Here is a 14,261-nt window from a genome sequence, read left to right on the forward strand (position 1 = left end):
ATGTATATAATATATATGTAACTTGTTTTGCCATATAAATGGTTAAAATGCTTCATTGTTTATGTTCTCACATACTTATTTCCTTGGAAGTTTTCCTGAAATACTGTGGAAGTTGTTACATCAAATGGCTCCATTTACCTTTGACCCAGTTACTGTTCTCCTAGAAGAGAGAATTTAGGGTAAATTTATAAATGTGTAATGGGTTCAGAAGTGGTAGTAAAGGTGTCAGGCAGATCCCCAGCATGGTGAGGACTTCATATATGTATCTGCATTACATTCTAATTGATGGCTCTGTCTGATGTTTGAAAAGCGTTAAATTGCTGATGTACGTGTGATGGAATGCCTATTGTCAGGCTAGAAATGAAAACTCTGCCTCATCACTGCAGTTGGTTTTTAAATGATTTGTGGAGAAATGACTTTGAATGTTTGTATTAGAGGTCATAATTAGAGATCTCGTGTTTCCGTAGTAACTCCTGTGTGCCAAGTCTTCCTTGAGTGTAAGCCATGGTCTACAGTTTAATTTTTCAAACAACCTTTAAAGACAGAGACTCTGATTCATTAAAATGAAAAGCAGGAGAAGTCTAAAAAACCACCTTGGGACAGTATCTAAATAAATTAATCAATAATGCATAAAGTGAACACTTAAAGAAGTAAACATCATAATACCATGGCCAGATAGCTGGGATTTATTGATGGTTAAGCTAAATAAGAAAAAACTTGACTAGTGTTACAAAATTGCAGTATTTTATAATATATGTTAAAATAGGTTGAATTGTGGGGTATTTAATATTACATTACTGCCAACTTATTAACCTCATATTTTTATAAAACCACAAATCATTTTAAGAAAAATGTACCCAAACATCACTTTTCTTAGTCTAAAGAATAATTCACCTCTGGATCTCAGTTTCTTCTTCTGCTTTAGGAATTTTCCTCTCATGTGTATGGATTTTAGCAAGTCTTTATTTTTGCTTCTTTCAAGTTTTTCCTATCCTCCAGTATTTTCTTTTACCATTAAAAAAAAAAAAAATTAGGGGCACCTGGGTGGCTCAGTGGGTTAAAGCCTCTGCCTTCAGCTCAGGTCATGATCCCAGGATCCTGGGATCGAGTCCTGCATCGGGCTCTCTGCTCAGCGGGGAGCCTGCTTCCTCCTCTCTCTCTGCCTGCCTCTCTGCCTACTTGTGATCTCCTGTCTCTGTCAAATAAATAAATAAAATCTTAAAAAAAAAATTAACCAAGTGTGATTTGGAGCCTTCCTCTACCATTTAATCAATTATCACCTGAAGTAGATGAATAAATATTACTAAATCCAATTATTACTCTCTTTTTCTCCCTGTCTTGGTATGACCGAATATAAAATTCAAAGGTTGTGCTTCCTTGAATCATTTTGGAACCTAGGCTAAGCTAAAGGGAAGGAGGGAGGCTCAATGGGAGATGGCCTGAAAAATCATTCCTGAGGCTATTATGACATATAGTATCAAATAAACACCTCATGATAACAGTTGGTGTGTCATGCAGTGTTTTTCTCTTTTGTCTCTACGTATAGACTAAGTGTAAAACAACTAAATCACAACTAGCATATATATGTGTGAATGTCCATGGTGAATATCATAAACCTCCCCCTCTCCATGATGTCTTACAGACCCATATAATTTCTTCTGCATTACTAAATTAATTTCTTCCAACAATCCTGCCTAATCCTCTCTCCTCTAATACTGGGGATGTCCCTTCTAAATATAGCCTATGCAACACTCGATGTATGTTTTAGGTGCACCGTCTTAATCTAATGAAAACATTATGAAGTTTATATTATTACCATGCCCATTTCATAGATGAAGACCATAGGTTGCACAGAAGCTAAGCCTTTTGCCCAAAGTCACCCTTTCCTAGATTTTTTCTCTGAATCTCTGGCCCATGTGTTCCTTCTTTGTATATAGTCTGCTGGTAGTTCTGGATTTTTTAAAGTGTCCATGCTCTCTTCATTCTCATTCCTCTGTGTGTTTGTAAATTTTCCCCTTCCTGATTGTCATCCTTTCACCCCCCTGGTCATCCCTAGTTCACTCTTCCTCTTTTGCCAGAAGTATCTCAGAGATCACTTTCTTGGGGAACAATTTCCCATAGTCTATGCTACCGCCAGTCACCCCTGAGTCTCCCTGGCACTGGGCATTTTTTATTTAACATATAAGTTCGTTCATGCATTTATCTCTTATTGAATTGTTCCTTACTTGAGGACTAAGGACCCATTTATATTTGTTTTCATCGCCTATCCCAGAACCTGGCATGCATTACTTCTTGTTATTGAGTCAACTCTGGGTAAGAATGAATCCTAGATTATGAGGTAGCAGAAGAGATATCTAGACAGAATTATAATTTTTATTTTTTAAGATGAATATTTAATTATGTTTGAATTCTCTGAAAAGTTCAGAACATTTTAATTAACATGGACCTCTGCAAACCCAGATTAGGGTTGTACATACCCATGATTCTGTGCGTGATGCCATTCCCTTTCATGAAGTCCCTGTTTGTATCTTTTTATTAGAATTTATTTAACCACTGGCCCTAAGGCACTTAGATAATCAGTTGTCTGTTGAGCTCTGTTCTTCACCCACCACAGTGGGACACATAGAAAAACCATAAAACATAGTGAGGGACCTTAGAATCCAGCTGGGATGACAAATCTAATACACAGAAAATTTAAGTATAAATACTCCTAATCTGCAGCCATAATACACCAGTGGGTTACTGAATACAGACTGAAGACCACTTGTAGTTAATTAGCCCAGTTAGCTTAATACCACTCTGCAGGATATAACAAACTGTCATCCAAAACTGTGTAGGGGAGAAAATCTCCATCTGCCACTCCTCTAGCAAGGTTATGAAATCAAGCTCTCCTAGCTGGCATAAGGTTTCCCTTTTTGGATGGATGCCATCACAGACTTTGATTTAAAGTTCAGTGGTCCAGGCCAATTCATGTCACTAGGTTCACAGAACATTTGGTCTTCTGTGGTAGCCTTAAAGTTTCCAATCCTTTTGAAAACTCATGATGAGGTAACCATACAATATTTTGCTTCTTGTATTTCAATAGTGGTCCTATCCATTGAGTTTTTATTTCTGTTCTACCCTGAATATCTTTTTTAAATATAGCTCTTATAATATAAATCATCCCAGGGTCTTTTTTCTTTTTTTTCCTCTTTCACTTACTAAACCACAGCTTTATTGCTTCTGCCCTTAGTTTTTCTTAAAAGTGATTTTGACAATGTGTAAGCTTAAATTTTGCCTTCATTATAATATATTATCCTAAATGCACTTGTACTTTTTTTAGTTTCCTGAGCTTCAAAGGAATGATTGTGTGTATGTCTATTTTATGTTTTCTCATAGTTTCTCCAAGGATCTTCTACTTTATGCTACTTTTATTTATTTATTTTTTTGTCTTTTCTTCCTATTGTAAACATCAACAGCAAAACAGAAGATTAAATAATTAATGAATATATGGTTTTTCTATAGGGACAATATATTTCTCCTGATTATAATCACTAAAAGTTTTATGGGCATCTAATTTGGATTGCTGCTTTCTTTTGTTTTCATCATGGTGATTTTCATTATTATTTGTTTTGTCAACCTGAAAAGTAAACAGTCAATTATTTTATCAGCAAATGGTTTTTTTCAGGAATAGCAGAGGAATTGCAATTCAGGACCTGCAAACTTTGGCAAACCACAGGAAAGTTTGGAGATCAGTGGAGAGAACTGTTGCTTTACTGAGTAGAAGAAGGATGGGAGGACTGCTTTGAATGAAAAGTCTATGGAAGGAAAGTGAGAGTTGAGTGGTGATGGGTCCTCACTGGCTGAGTTGTTGTATTTTCTTACTTGCTAAGCTTGTTGCCCAACAGAGAGAAAATTTTCCTTTCTCCTGCTGGCGTAATAAAGTAAGCTTCTTCAAGTTGAGAACGCAAGGTATGTCTCTTTCTGTTGGGATGTGTCATTGGCTGAGGCAAGGTATGAGATCTCACCCTTCTGATCTCCCCACTCCAATTTAAATGAGTCTCCTTTATTTTATTTTATAACTTATTTTAAGAAAACATGCTTCCCTTATTTTCACAGGTAAAAAGATGGCCTATCAGAAGGTGAATGCAGATCAAAGAGCACCAGGGCATTCACAGTACTTAGACAATGATGACCTTCAAGCCACTGCCCTTGACTTAGAATGGGACATGGAAAAGGAACTGGAGGAGCCTGGTTTTGACCAGTTCCAACTAGATAGTGCTGAGAATCAGAACCTGGAGAATCCAGAGACTGCAGATCTCAATCTTGATTCCATTCAACCAGCAACTTCACCCAAAGGAAGGTTTCAGAGACTTCAAGAAGAGTCTGACTATGTTACCCGTTACACAAGATCTGCACCAAAGAGCAACCCCTGCAACTTTTGCCGCCTCTTAAAAGTACTTTGCACAGCCATCATTTTATTTATTTTTGGGATTTTGATAGGCTATTATGCACATAAAAAATGTCCTTCAAATGCTACATCTTCAGCAACGCTTGGTCTTCAGTTATACCAAGAGATTCTCGAGACAATCCAAGCAGAAGATATTAAGAAGTCTTTCAGGTAAGTGGAGAAGAAATGGATGTTGGTGGGATGCATTTCCTGGGAAAGATATGTCACAGGGAGTATTGTTTGTGATTTTGCCATGGTTTAAGATTAGTCCAGCAAGCTGAGCAACAAAGCTTACCAACATACCCTTCACAGAGAGGGTGCACATTTCAGATTTATGATACTATAATATGAATTTATGATGCTGTTTTATTAATTGATTATAAGAACCACAGCTACTGTGGAGACTAAAATATTCCAGGCATTGCATATTATCCCTCTTGGGAAGCCCAGGTAGACCAAATTGAGATGCAAAGACAGCTGGATATATGTGTAATAAAAACTAGGGCATTAGCCATATGACTGAAAATTTTAATGACACCAGAACGAAATAAACCTCTTTTATGGGCTGAAGTAACTGTCTCTTATGGTTAAGATCTAAGATAAACACAGATAGTATTTGGTTTCCTGCATCCTTGGGCTTCTCAGTGAGCACTTTTTTTTTTTTTTTTTTTAAACATCGGGTTCCATATATATCAGGAAGTTCTAAAAGTTCATTTGTCTCTCTAGGGTAAGTTTGTACATGACCTCTCTAGACAGAATGTATTTATCTTTAAGTTAAATGATCAGAAAATATTCTTTAACTGGCATTAATTCTGAGTTCTTAGGAAAAGTTTCACTATTGCCATATGACTAGTGGGTAACTTGAAACTTTTGTTGAGTTGCAAAGGTTATCTTGAAACTTTGGTGAGTTGTTACATTTTTAATGAAATGAAGAATTGGAAAGCAGCTTTCCCCTGTATTTTCCACATGTGCCGAGAAAGGACAGTCGTAAGTGAATCAGGGACATAGAGGAGTGAGAGGGTTACTGCTTCCCCAGGATAGTCTTCCTGTATTACATGTACTCATTACTGCCAAGGTGTTGGCATATGTGCATTTTTAGGGATCTTCTAGGGAACAAACCACTGAAAATGTGTCATTGAATCTATGTGCTGGAATGTCATGTGTATTGATATTGGTGAGTTATTATTTTCTTCCTAAAGATCACATCTGAATGACTAATGGCAATTTGTTTGCTGTACCTTTCTGTGTCTGCTATTCATTGTTGCATAAAAAGGTAATATGCAGATAAGACTTTCCATGATATTTCCCTATGTAAAACTGTTTATATAGAATAGAGCTGAGAGATATCCCATTATCTTATAATGAGTAATTGTAATAGTCATGATCTAACAGACAACAGAAAACTCTCTGAATATTTAAAGCAGAGGGCACTGAAAGGAGAGAAATTACTCCACCAAAGATAAAAATCTGAGAGGGCAGTCAGGACAGTGAGGCAGCCCAAAGAAAAGAAGCCATTACTAAGCCTAGGCTGAAGAGATAAAGGGACTGGGGTAACTTGGTGGAAGCTGAAATTTCTATATACACAAATGCAGGGGAGTGAAGATGTAGCTTCAGCTACTGAAGGCAAAGAAAAAGTAAGAAGTACCACATCTTTTCCATTTCTACTGTTCTGTAGCATCCTACTGGTTGTCCCACTGGCTGACCCCAGCAGGGATACTGCTGACTCAGAGCCTGGGAAACTCTCTCTGAAGGGGTCAGCTCTCTGGAACAAGGGGAGGGGGAGAAGGGGTCTATATGCCTTTTGTGTACTAACCAGCCTACCTATTTATTTTCTTTCTCTTGCTTTCTTTGCCTTATTTTTTTTTCTCCCAGCATTGCAGACAACTTTAAAAACTGATTTATGTCCTTTCTGCAAACAGGCAGCTGATTCTAAAATTTTAAATATATAATTAAATAAAAATATTCATTATTTTTCTCAGAATAGAAGTTGCATGACAGTAGGGCATATTTTCTCCTCTTAAACTTAAAAACCAATAAAATATATATATTTCAAAGCTAGCTACAAAAATATAACCACTAGTAATTATATTACCAGGCAGTGTTCAGTGGTTGGATACATTCATAACTGCACTCCATCAGATAGCTGCATAGTTTTCTTTATTGAGATAAGAGATTTTTCTTTAATCAATATTTTGGTACAAATATGTTTACAGCAACTTTCTCCAAATAGCATGTTCTCATCCCAAAACTACCTTTTCCCTATAGTCATGCTAACAACGTGCCTTATTATAAGTACCTGCATTTATTAAGTTACCCAGCATACACAACCTGTATGTCACAGGTTCCTTCCTACTACTACTTTTCACCAATTTATGATCAGTTTTGAGCTCTTATTGGCAGACTGTTTTTTGTGCATCCGTTGCTCTCTCTCTTCTTTACCGGTTTTCCATCTCTACCCATGCTCTAAGACTATGTCAGTTCTTTCCAAACATCCAAAAATTGTGCAATATAAAAGATACTCTTTTTATAATAGATTATATTGGAAACTCCATGAGGGAGTGAACCAAATTTGCTCAGCCCTGCAATAGGTTCCTATTGTAGAGCAGACATTGAATAAGTATTTTTCTAAGGGAAGAAATAAATGCCTGAATAAGTGAGAAATAGATCTGTATTTAATTGATCAATTATATTAGGTATTTTGAAAATCACTTAACTTACCATTTGTTTTTTTCGTATTATTATACTCAAAACATTATTAATATAATACCTACTTATATTATAAAATATATTTATTTTATATATAGTTACTGGATATGCTGTTTTCTGATTTTAAAAAAATGACTACTCATATATCAAAACAAAAAACTATAAAAATGTTAAAGTACACTGTTGATGTCTCAGTTAAAGCTGAGGCTTGAAGACAATTGGTACTGTGTTTCTGATTAGGACCAGCATGCAGAACTTGGGGCTGGGGAGGGTAACATAATTCTCTGAGATGATCACCCGGTTTTAGCCTATGAAAGGTTGGAGAAGCTAAGAAATAGAAAAGTGGATACCGAAGTTTTTTTTTTCTTTTCCCTTTTTTTTTTTTTAATTTTTTTGAGAGAGAGATGCTAGTGGTGTTAAGTCCCAATTTCTTCTCAAGGAGGAAGCTTCAAGTCCAGTGAAAAAAGGGTTAAATATAACTACTTGGAAGAACTTGATAGCTGCCTCACACAGAGTCCCTGAGTCCTACCTAAGAAGTCTATGTAAAAAGATAGACTGGTTAGTTGCCGATAAAAGTACAAAAGAAGAGGTTTTGGGTGGCCTATGGGAAAGTTTGCTTCTATGGACTCTATCCAGGCAAACAGACAGACAGAAAATATGAATGTGAATGAATAGGAGAGAGAGGATCACTAGTATTGTGCCTCCACCCATCATTCTTATATTCTGATCCTGATCCTCAATATGATAGTATTAGGAGATGGGACCTCTGGGAGGTGTTTAGGTCATGAACATATATCTCTCACAAATAAGACTAGTGATCTTATAAAAGGAAGCCCCACAGACCTCCCTAGTTCTTCTACCATGTGGGGACACAGTGAGGAGGTATTCTTTATGAACCAGGAAGAGGGACCTCACCAGCCACTAATCTGCTAGTGCTATGATCTTAGACTTCCCAGTCTCCAGAACTATCAGAAATGTTTATAAGCTAACCAGTCTGTGGTATTTTGTTACAGAAGCCCAAATGGAGTTCAGGGGTTGGGGAGATGAGAGATGTGGAAGAGGGGGTATCTTACAGATATTTTCCAATAAAGCTTCCTGGATGGCTAAAAAAGAACTTATCAGGCAGAGCTAGAAGTATGGGGCTGTGGAATGAGTAAGTATTGGAGCTGGAGGAGAATATATTACCCACATCAAAGGAAGATGAGAAGTCCCCAGGAGTGGATCAAATGGATCTCCAAAAAACCCACAAGGCAGACACAAGAGGAAAGGCCAGCTGACAACTCCAGCTAGATTCAGAAGGTATCATGCCATACATGAGAGTATCTGTCAGGTGAGAACCTTTTGTTCCCTCTTTACCTATTCTCACTTGCTTCAGCCCTGAAGTTACAGACACACAAAGCAAAGAAGCTGACTGCTCTCCTTTCTTTGACTTCAGGGCTTCCACTTTAAAGATGGTCAAAAGTGGGAACAAGTTCAAAATTCTGGCTACTAAATGACAATGAACATTTTAATTACCCACTAGAGGAACTCAAGTCACATAATAGTCACCAGACTTAATAGAGTTTTGTTTTGTTTTATTCTAGGAATAAGAAAAACACTAGCCCCAATGAATAAATGTAAATGGAAGAGAAGAAAAGTACTTTATGATTCTATTCCCTGAGTTAAAAGTTGTCTAATGTAGAGGATACACATGGGCTATTTTTATGTTCAGTATTATAGAAAAGTACATATTTGAATGATTCATAGAGAATCATTGATAGACATATTGACTGTATATCCTAATTTAAGAACCTAATTATCCCATAATAAAGCCCACATAATACACTAACTTAAGCCAAGGACTTGGTATATTGGCCAAATAAAAGAAAACCAATCAGTTTAGTTACACTTGATCCTGTTTGTAGACATGCTCAAGATTAGCATAGGAATATGAAGACCATGTTAGTGCATGTGTAAATGTATGTGTGTATATATTAATCTTCTGATTCTCTCAGTCCCTTCTGTCTATGTGTAACTTGTTGCTATTTGAAAAAATGCCTGGGTGCCTGGGTGGCTCAGTTGGTTGAGTGATGGCTTTCAGCTCAGGTCATGATCCTGGAGCCCCAAGATTGAGTCCTGCATTGGGCTTCCTGCTCAGCAGGGAGTCTGCTTCTCTCTCCGACCCTCCCCACCGCCATGCTGTCTCTCTCATTCTCTGTCTCAAATAAATAAATAAAATCTTAAAAAAAAAGAAAAAAATACCTTAACTTTTTACATTATTGGTTTATCTCTTCCACAGAGCTTCTGTGTGAGCAAAAGGCTGTATTCAGATATATAGCAGATACATTCTGATGAGTCAGACTCAAAATAGGCTGTTGAAAGTTGTTTAATTCTATGCTTTTGGTGTGTTAGAATAGGTAACCACTTAGATGATGCCAGTTTATTGTAAGCATCAAAAGAGAAGGCTAGGCCCATCCAATAATCTGTGAATAGGAATTATTTACTTGATCAAGACTTATTAATATAGACTCAGGATCCAGTCCGTTCCAGGGACCTCAATAACCATACTCCTCTGATTTTCACTGAACTGTTGAAGCACCAAAGTAACTTAGCTCCATTTCCATCTTTACCACTTTTTGTTTGCCTTATTTTTTTTCTTCTCCCAGCACCAGCTGCTCTATCCCCCAGTATATGATTCTACTGTTCCTATTCCCCAGAATGAAATTTTATTTTGAGGACCAAAGACATCTGTGGTCCTGCGTCAAGTGTTTATCCTTGGTCTACTCAGCTTTGGCCAGCTGAGATGCTGGTCACCTTGTATAAAACACGTTAACCTAGGGCTGTTGAGAGAGCACTTTAACTCAGAAGAAGCTTCAATGTGGCAGGTCTAATGTTTTGTGTATATTATATAATGAAGTCATTGAGCCTTTATCACATATTTATCATACGTATTGTCGAATGAATGACCTCTGTGTGTGTGTATGTGTTAAAGATCATAAGCACATTGCTGAGTAAAGGATGTTAACTTCAAACTTTAGTTACTAAATATAATACTATAATAATAAAACATTTGAAATGGATGAACTAATGAAGTTTAGTTTATTTTTGAATGCAGGAATGTGTTGACTTTTGACAGCTATAGAAGCTGTGAAATGGTGAGAAAGAAAACATGTGCTGTATTTTAATTATGGCTAACATGGCATTTTTTTGTTGTTGTTCTTTTTTAAACGGAAAGAACATTGTTGTTTTTCTTACTTACAAGTAAAATATGTAGAGAAAATTAGCATTAATAAAAAGCCACCCATATTCCTATCCCCCTCTTTCATCATTTTCTTTCTTTTCCAATCAATAACCAAAATTGTATTATAACACATATATGCCTTTCATATCTGCTTTAGAATTTTTTTAACCTATAGTATATTTAGAACCATTTTTAATGCCAATGAACATAGATTTAAATCATTATATTAAAATGCTGCTGGTATTCTATTATACAGATGTCATAAATTTATTGAACCTGTTTCTTATAAATGAACATTTAGTTGCTTTTACAAACATTCTTTTTTTTTTAAATTTAATTTAATTTTCAGTGTTTCAAAATTCATTGTGTATGCACCACATCCAGTGCTCCTTGCAGTACGTGCCCTCCATAATATCCACCACCAGGCTTACCCCCTCCCACCCCCACCACTCCAAAACCCTCAGTTTGTTTCTCAGAGTCCATAGTCTCTCATGGTTTGTCTCCCTCTAATTTCCCCCAATTCACTTCTCCTTTCCATCTCCCAATGTCCTCCGTGTTATTCCTTATGCTCCACAAGTAAGGGAAACCATATGATAATTGACTCTTTCTGCCTGACTTATTTTACTCAGCATAATCTTGTACATATGTCTTTGCTTCTTTAATTATTCTTTTCTGATAGATTCCTAGAAACAAATCACAGATTCAGGGAGTTTAAATTTGTTTAGTTATTGGCTTTGTCTTGCCAAATTGCTTTTCAGAGCTGCCAAGCATCCAGTCCTTTGTTTCTTTTGATAGGCCAAAAATAATGTTGACAAACTTTTTATATCTTAATTGACCATTTGCATTTCTTTTTGCATGTATGAACTACTTTTTTAAGAATTTCCCCCATGGTCTTTATAGATTCTTTCCATGGCCTTTACAAGTTGAGAAACTTAAAATATTACAAGAGTAAAATAGTCTATTACTTTATGTATGGTACCCCATCTTTCTGGATTTTATTTAGTAGACACATTCATTAACAAAATAAAATGAACAATAAGCTGTCTGGTTTTATCTACTTTTAAATGTCTGCATTATCTGGACGAGGCAATATTTTTCATCACTGTCTGGGTTGGTACAAGCAATTAAGCATGAATTACGTTATGTTGTGAAATGATCTTTGCAAACATAACGAGAACACCACATTTTTTTTAAGTTGGTAATAAACTCTTAAAAGTGTAGGAAATGTACATTTTCTTCAGCCATATCTTGATGAACAAGACCTTATCTGAAAACCTAGGTAGCATTCAATATTGTTTCATATACTTTATATTTTATTAATTACTTGATATACTAAGTTGAAATGGACTCTCAAATCTAGTTTTCTCTTTTTCTGAAATGTACTTTTAAAATTTATCTATTGCTTTGCTGCTTCTCCTCCTCCCCCACCTTTTCTTTTCTTCTTTCGCCTCTTCCTGCTCATTCAGTGCCTTTTGGCGACAATAGTATATTTAATTAGTAATACCTGTAATTTGAGTGATATCTTTCATAGTACCAATTAAACTTTGCCATCAACATTATTTGGTTATGTTACATGGCTTTAATGACATTGAACTAAAGGAGTAGTGAATTTGCTGCACACATACTGCTATTTTCTGTTATATGACCCTTCTGTGTCTATGATAGCCATAATCCTCTTTATCATTGTGCCTAGACCTTGCCTCAGAGTCCTCCTCAAACCAACATTCTGGGAAGCCTGTATTAATTGATCAGAGGTGCATATGAAGATTTGCCATTCTTGTCCTATATTATCCCTATACTGGATCACATCGTAAGAATTAGTTCATTTAAATTGTATGAATGAATTTCTCCTGGAAAGGGAAAGTTCATACTCTTTTCAGGCCAGCTAAGTGCAGCAAGAACCCTAGACTTGCAGCTACCCTATACTTCTAAGGAGTCTAAAATTTTAGCCTGCTTGTTAGCATCCACTATATTCTGATGATGCCTTCTTATTCTAAGCTGATCACCTGAAGGGAGAAAAATCTCTCTTCAAGATATCTAGAAATGAAATCCATTATTCTCTCTTGCACCTAAATTGTTGTCCACCTACCTTCACTTACCATCCCTTGACCTAAGATAGTAAACAGTAGTGCTGCTTCTCTGTCCCATTCTTTTAACCCAGAGACCAGGTTTGTTTACTTTTTATAATATCATCGTCTCGCCTGTGCTCATAGTGTGTCTTCATCTTGTCATCCTTCCCTTTCCACATCTATCACCCATGATTTATCTCTTCCTTTGGTTTAAGAGTGTTGTAGTCCCTTTATCAAAGAATATATGATTGATCTCGTTTCCTGTTCAACAAAGCTGACAGCTACACGTTCTCTTCAGTCTTAAATGAAGGAGGCAATGTAGTCCTTGCCTAAATAAAAGCTGTCTGTGGAGTTCATGGAGGCCCATAGACCGTTCATGGTTTTCAGAGCATTAGGAAGACCCCTTAAGGGGCTCCCTCCTGGGTGGCTCAGTCATTAAGCGTCTGCCTTCAGCTCAGGTCATGATCCCAGGGTCCTGGGATCAAGCCCCCCAGCGGGCTCACTGTTTTTCAGGAAGCTTGCTTCTCCTCCCACTCCCCCTGCTTGTGTTCCCTCTCTTGCTGTGTCTCTTCAAAAAGAGAAATAAAATCTTAAAAAAAAAAAAAGACTCATTTAAATTCATGATTTTTCTTTCTTCTGATGCTATGGGGCTTTCACTTTTGCTGTTCTGCTTTTGTACAAATGCAAAGCTTGATGATGGTGATGCAGTCAGCAAGTGTTCTCCTCTAGTCTCCAAATGCACTTTCCAGCCATCTGTCTGTCCTTCTCTGTTGTGTATTCTTTTTTTGGTCTCTGTCTTCCCTACCTTTTTAATTTTTTTTGTTCCTCGCTAATTTCAGTATTAGAGAGAATGAGAGCAGGAAGATTGGGAGAAATGAAAAAGGCAATATAGAAACTGGCACTTTAATTGGAGAAAAACATGTAAATGTATAACAGAGGTGCAAGTAATTCAATTTATGCAAATAATAACAGAATGAATTTAACAGTAATAGAGTCACAGTTCCTAAAGGAAGTAATTAGCTATTCTATCATGATCTCTCCAGATAACAAATGTACATTGTCTTAAATATAAACATAAAAAAGAATACATAGTATAAGATTTACTTAATTATGCATAATATTTTATTTCTGTGGAGTTTGGATAAAGGAACTGCTTCACTCAGAGTTGCTCAGTGTTACCCTGAATGACATCTATTCTCTTAATGGACTGGATGAACAGACCAATGAAAGCTATGCTTTTCACATTCTTTGGGCATTTGACCAGAGCAAGAGCAGCATGCCCCACAGGATGAGTCAGGGTTATTGACAGTGGCTTTTGTCTGCAGTGACTTTATCAATCCTGACCTGTTCAAATACTAGGCATTCTTCGAGGTCTGGCTCATTTTTGTTTCGATCTCCTACCAAATGAGTTCTCTCTCTCCTAGTAACTTGCAGAGTTTCATTTTTTTTTTTTCTTTTTGTTTGCATGAATCACTTCTGCTTTTCAGTGGAGAAAGAACTGTATATGTCTGGCACAGTACTTGAGTGATAGCATGCAAATACTCAGTAAATCTTTACTGTGGAGAGAATGAACCCAGAATATCTAGACCTTCTTGATAAAGCCTTCACTTGCATGTGGTTCCTTTTCTCTCTCTCTCTCTTTTTATTTTTTTTAGAAAAAGTAATATGTGTTTCTGTTTATGGATCTATATTACTGGAATTTGAAATTAAAATCATATCTGTGACTTTAGATATACAATGTAATGTGTATATATATAATGTATATATAATATAGTATGACATATACACACACAAATAACTACTATATTGCAGGCGCTGGGCCAGTCAATTTACATTT

At 36.4% G+C, this 14,261-nt stretch overlaps 1 protein-coding gene across 2 annotated transcripts in view; it reads left to right on the forward strand.

The window, feature by feature from the left end:
• NAALADL2 (N-acetylated alpha-linked acidic dipeptidase like 2) overlaps positions 1 to 14,261 on the forward strand; it is a 936,574-nt gene that overhangs the window by 232,188 nt on the left and 690,125 nt on the right. For both annotated transcript variants that reach the window (XM_032842372.1, XM_032842373.1), the window contains exon 2: positions 4,099 to 4,600. In XM_032842372.1, the coding sequence (XP_032698263.1) occupies positions 4,099 to 4,600 (502 nt within the window). The remainder of the gene's footprint in view (positions 1 to 4,098; positions 4,601 to 14,261) is intronic.

This window comes from Lontra canadensis, unplaced genomic scaffold (assembly GCF_010015895.1).
Source record: "Lontra canadensis isolate GAN:19392208 unplaced genomic scaffold, GSC_riverotter_1.0 scaffold129, whole genome shotgun sequence".
NCBI classification, from domain to species: domain Eukaryota; kingdom Metazoa; phylum Chordata; class Mammalia; order Carnivora; family Mustelidae; genus Lontra; species Lontra canadensis.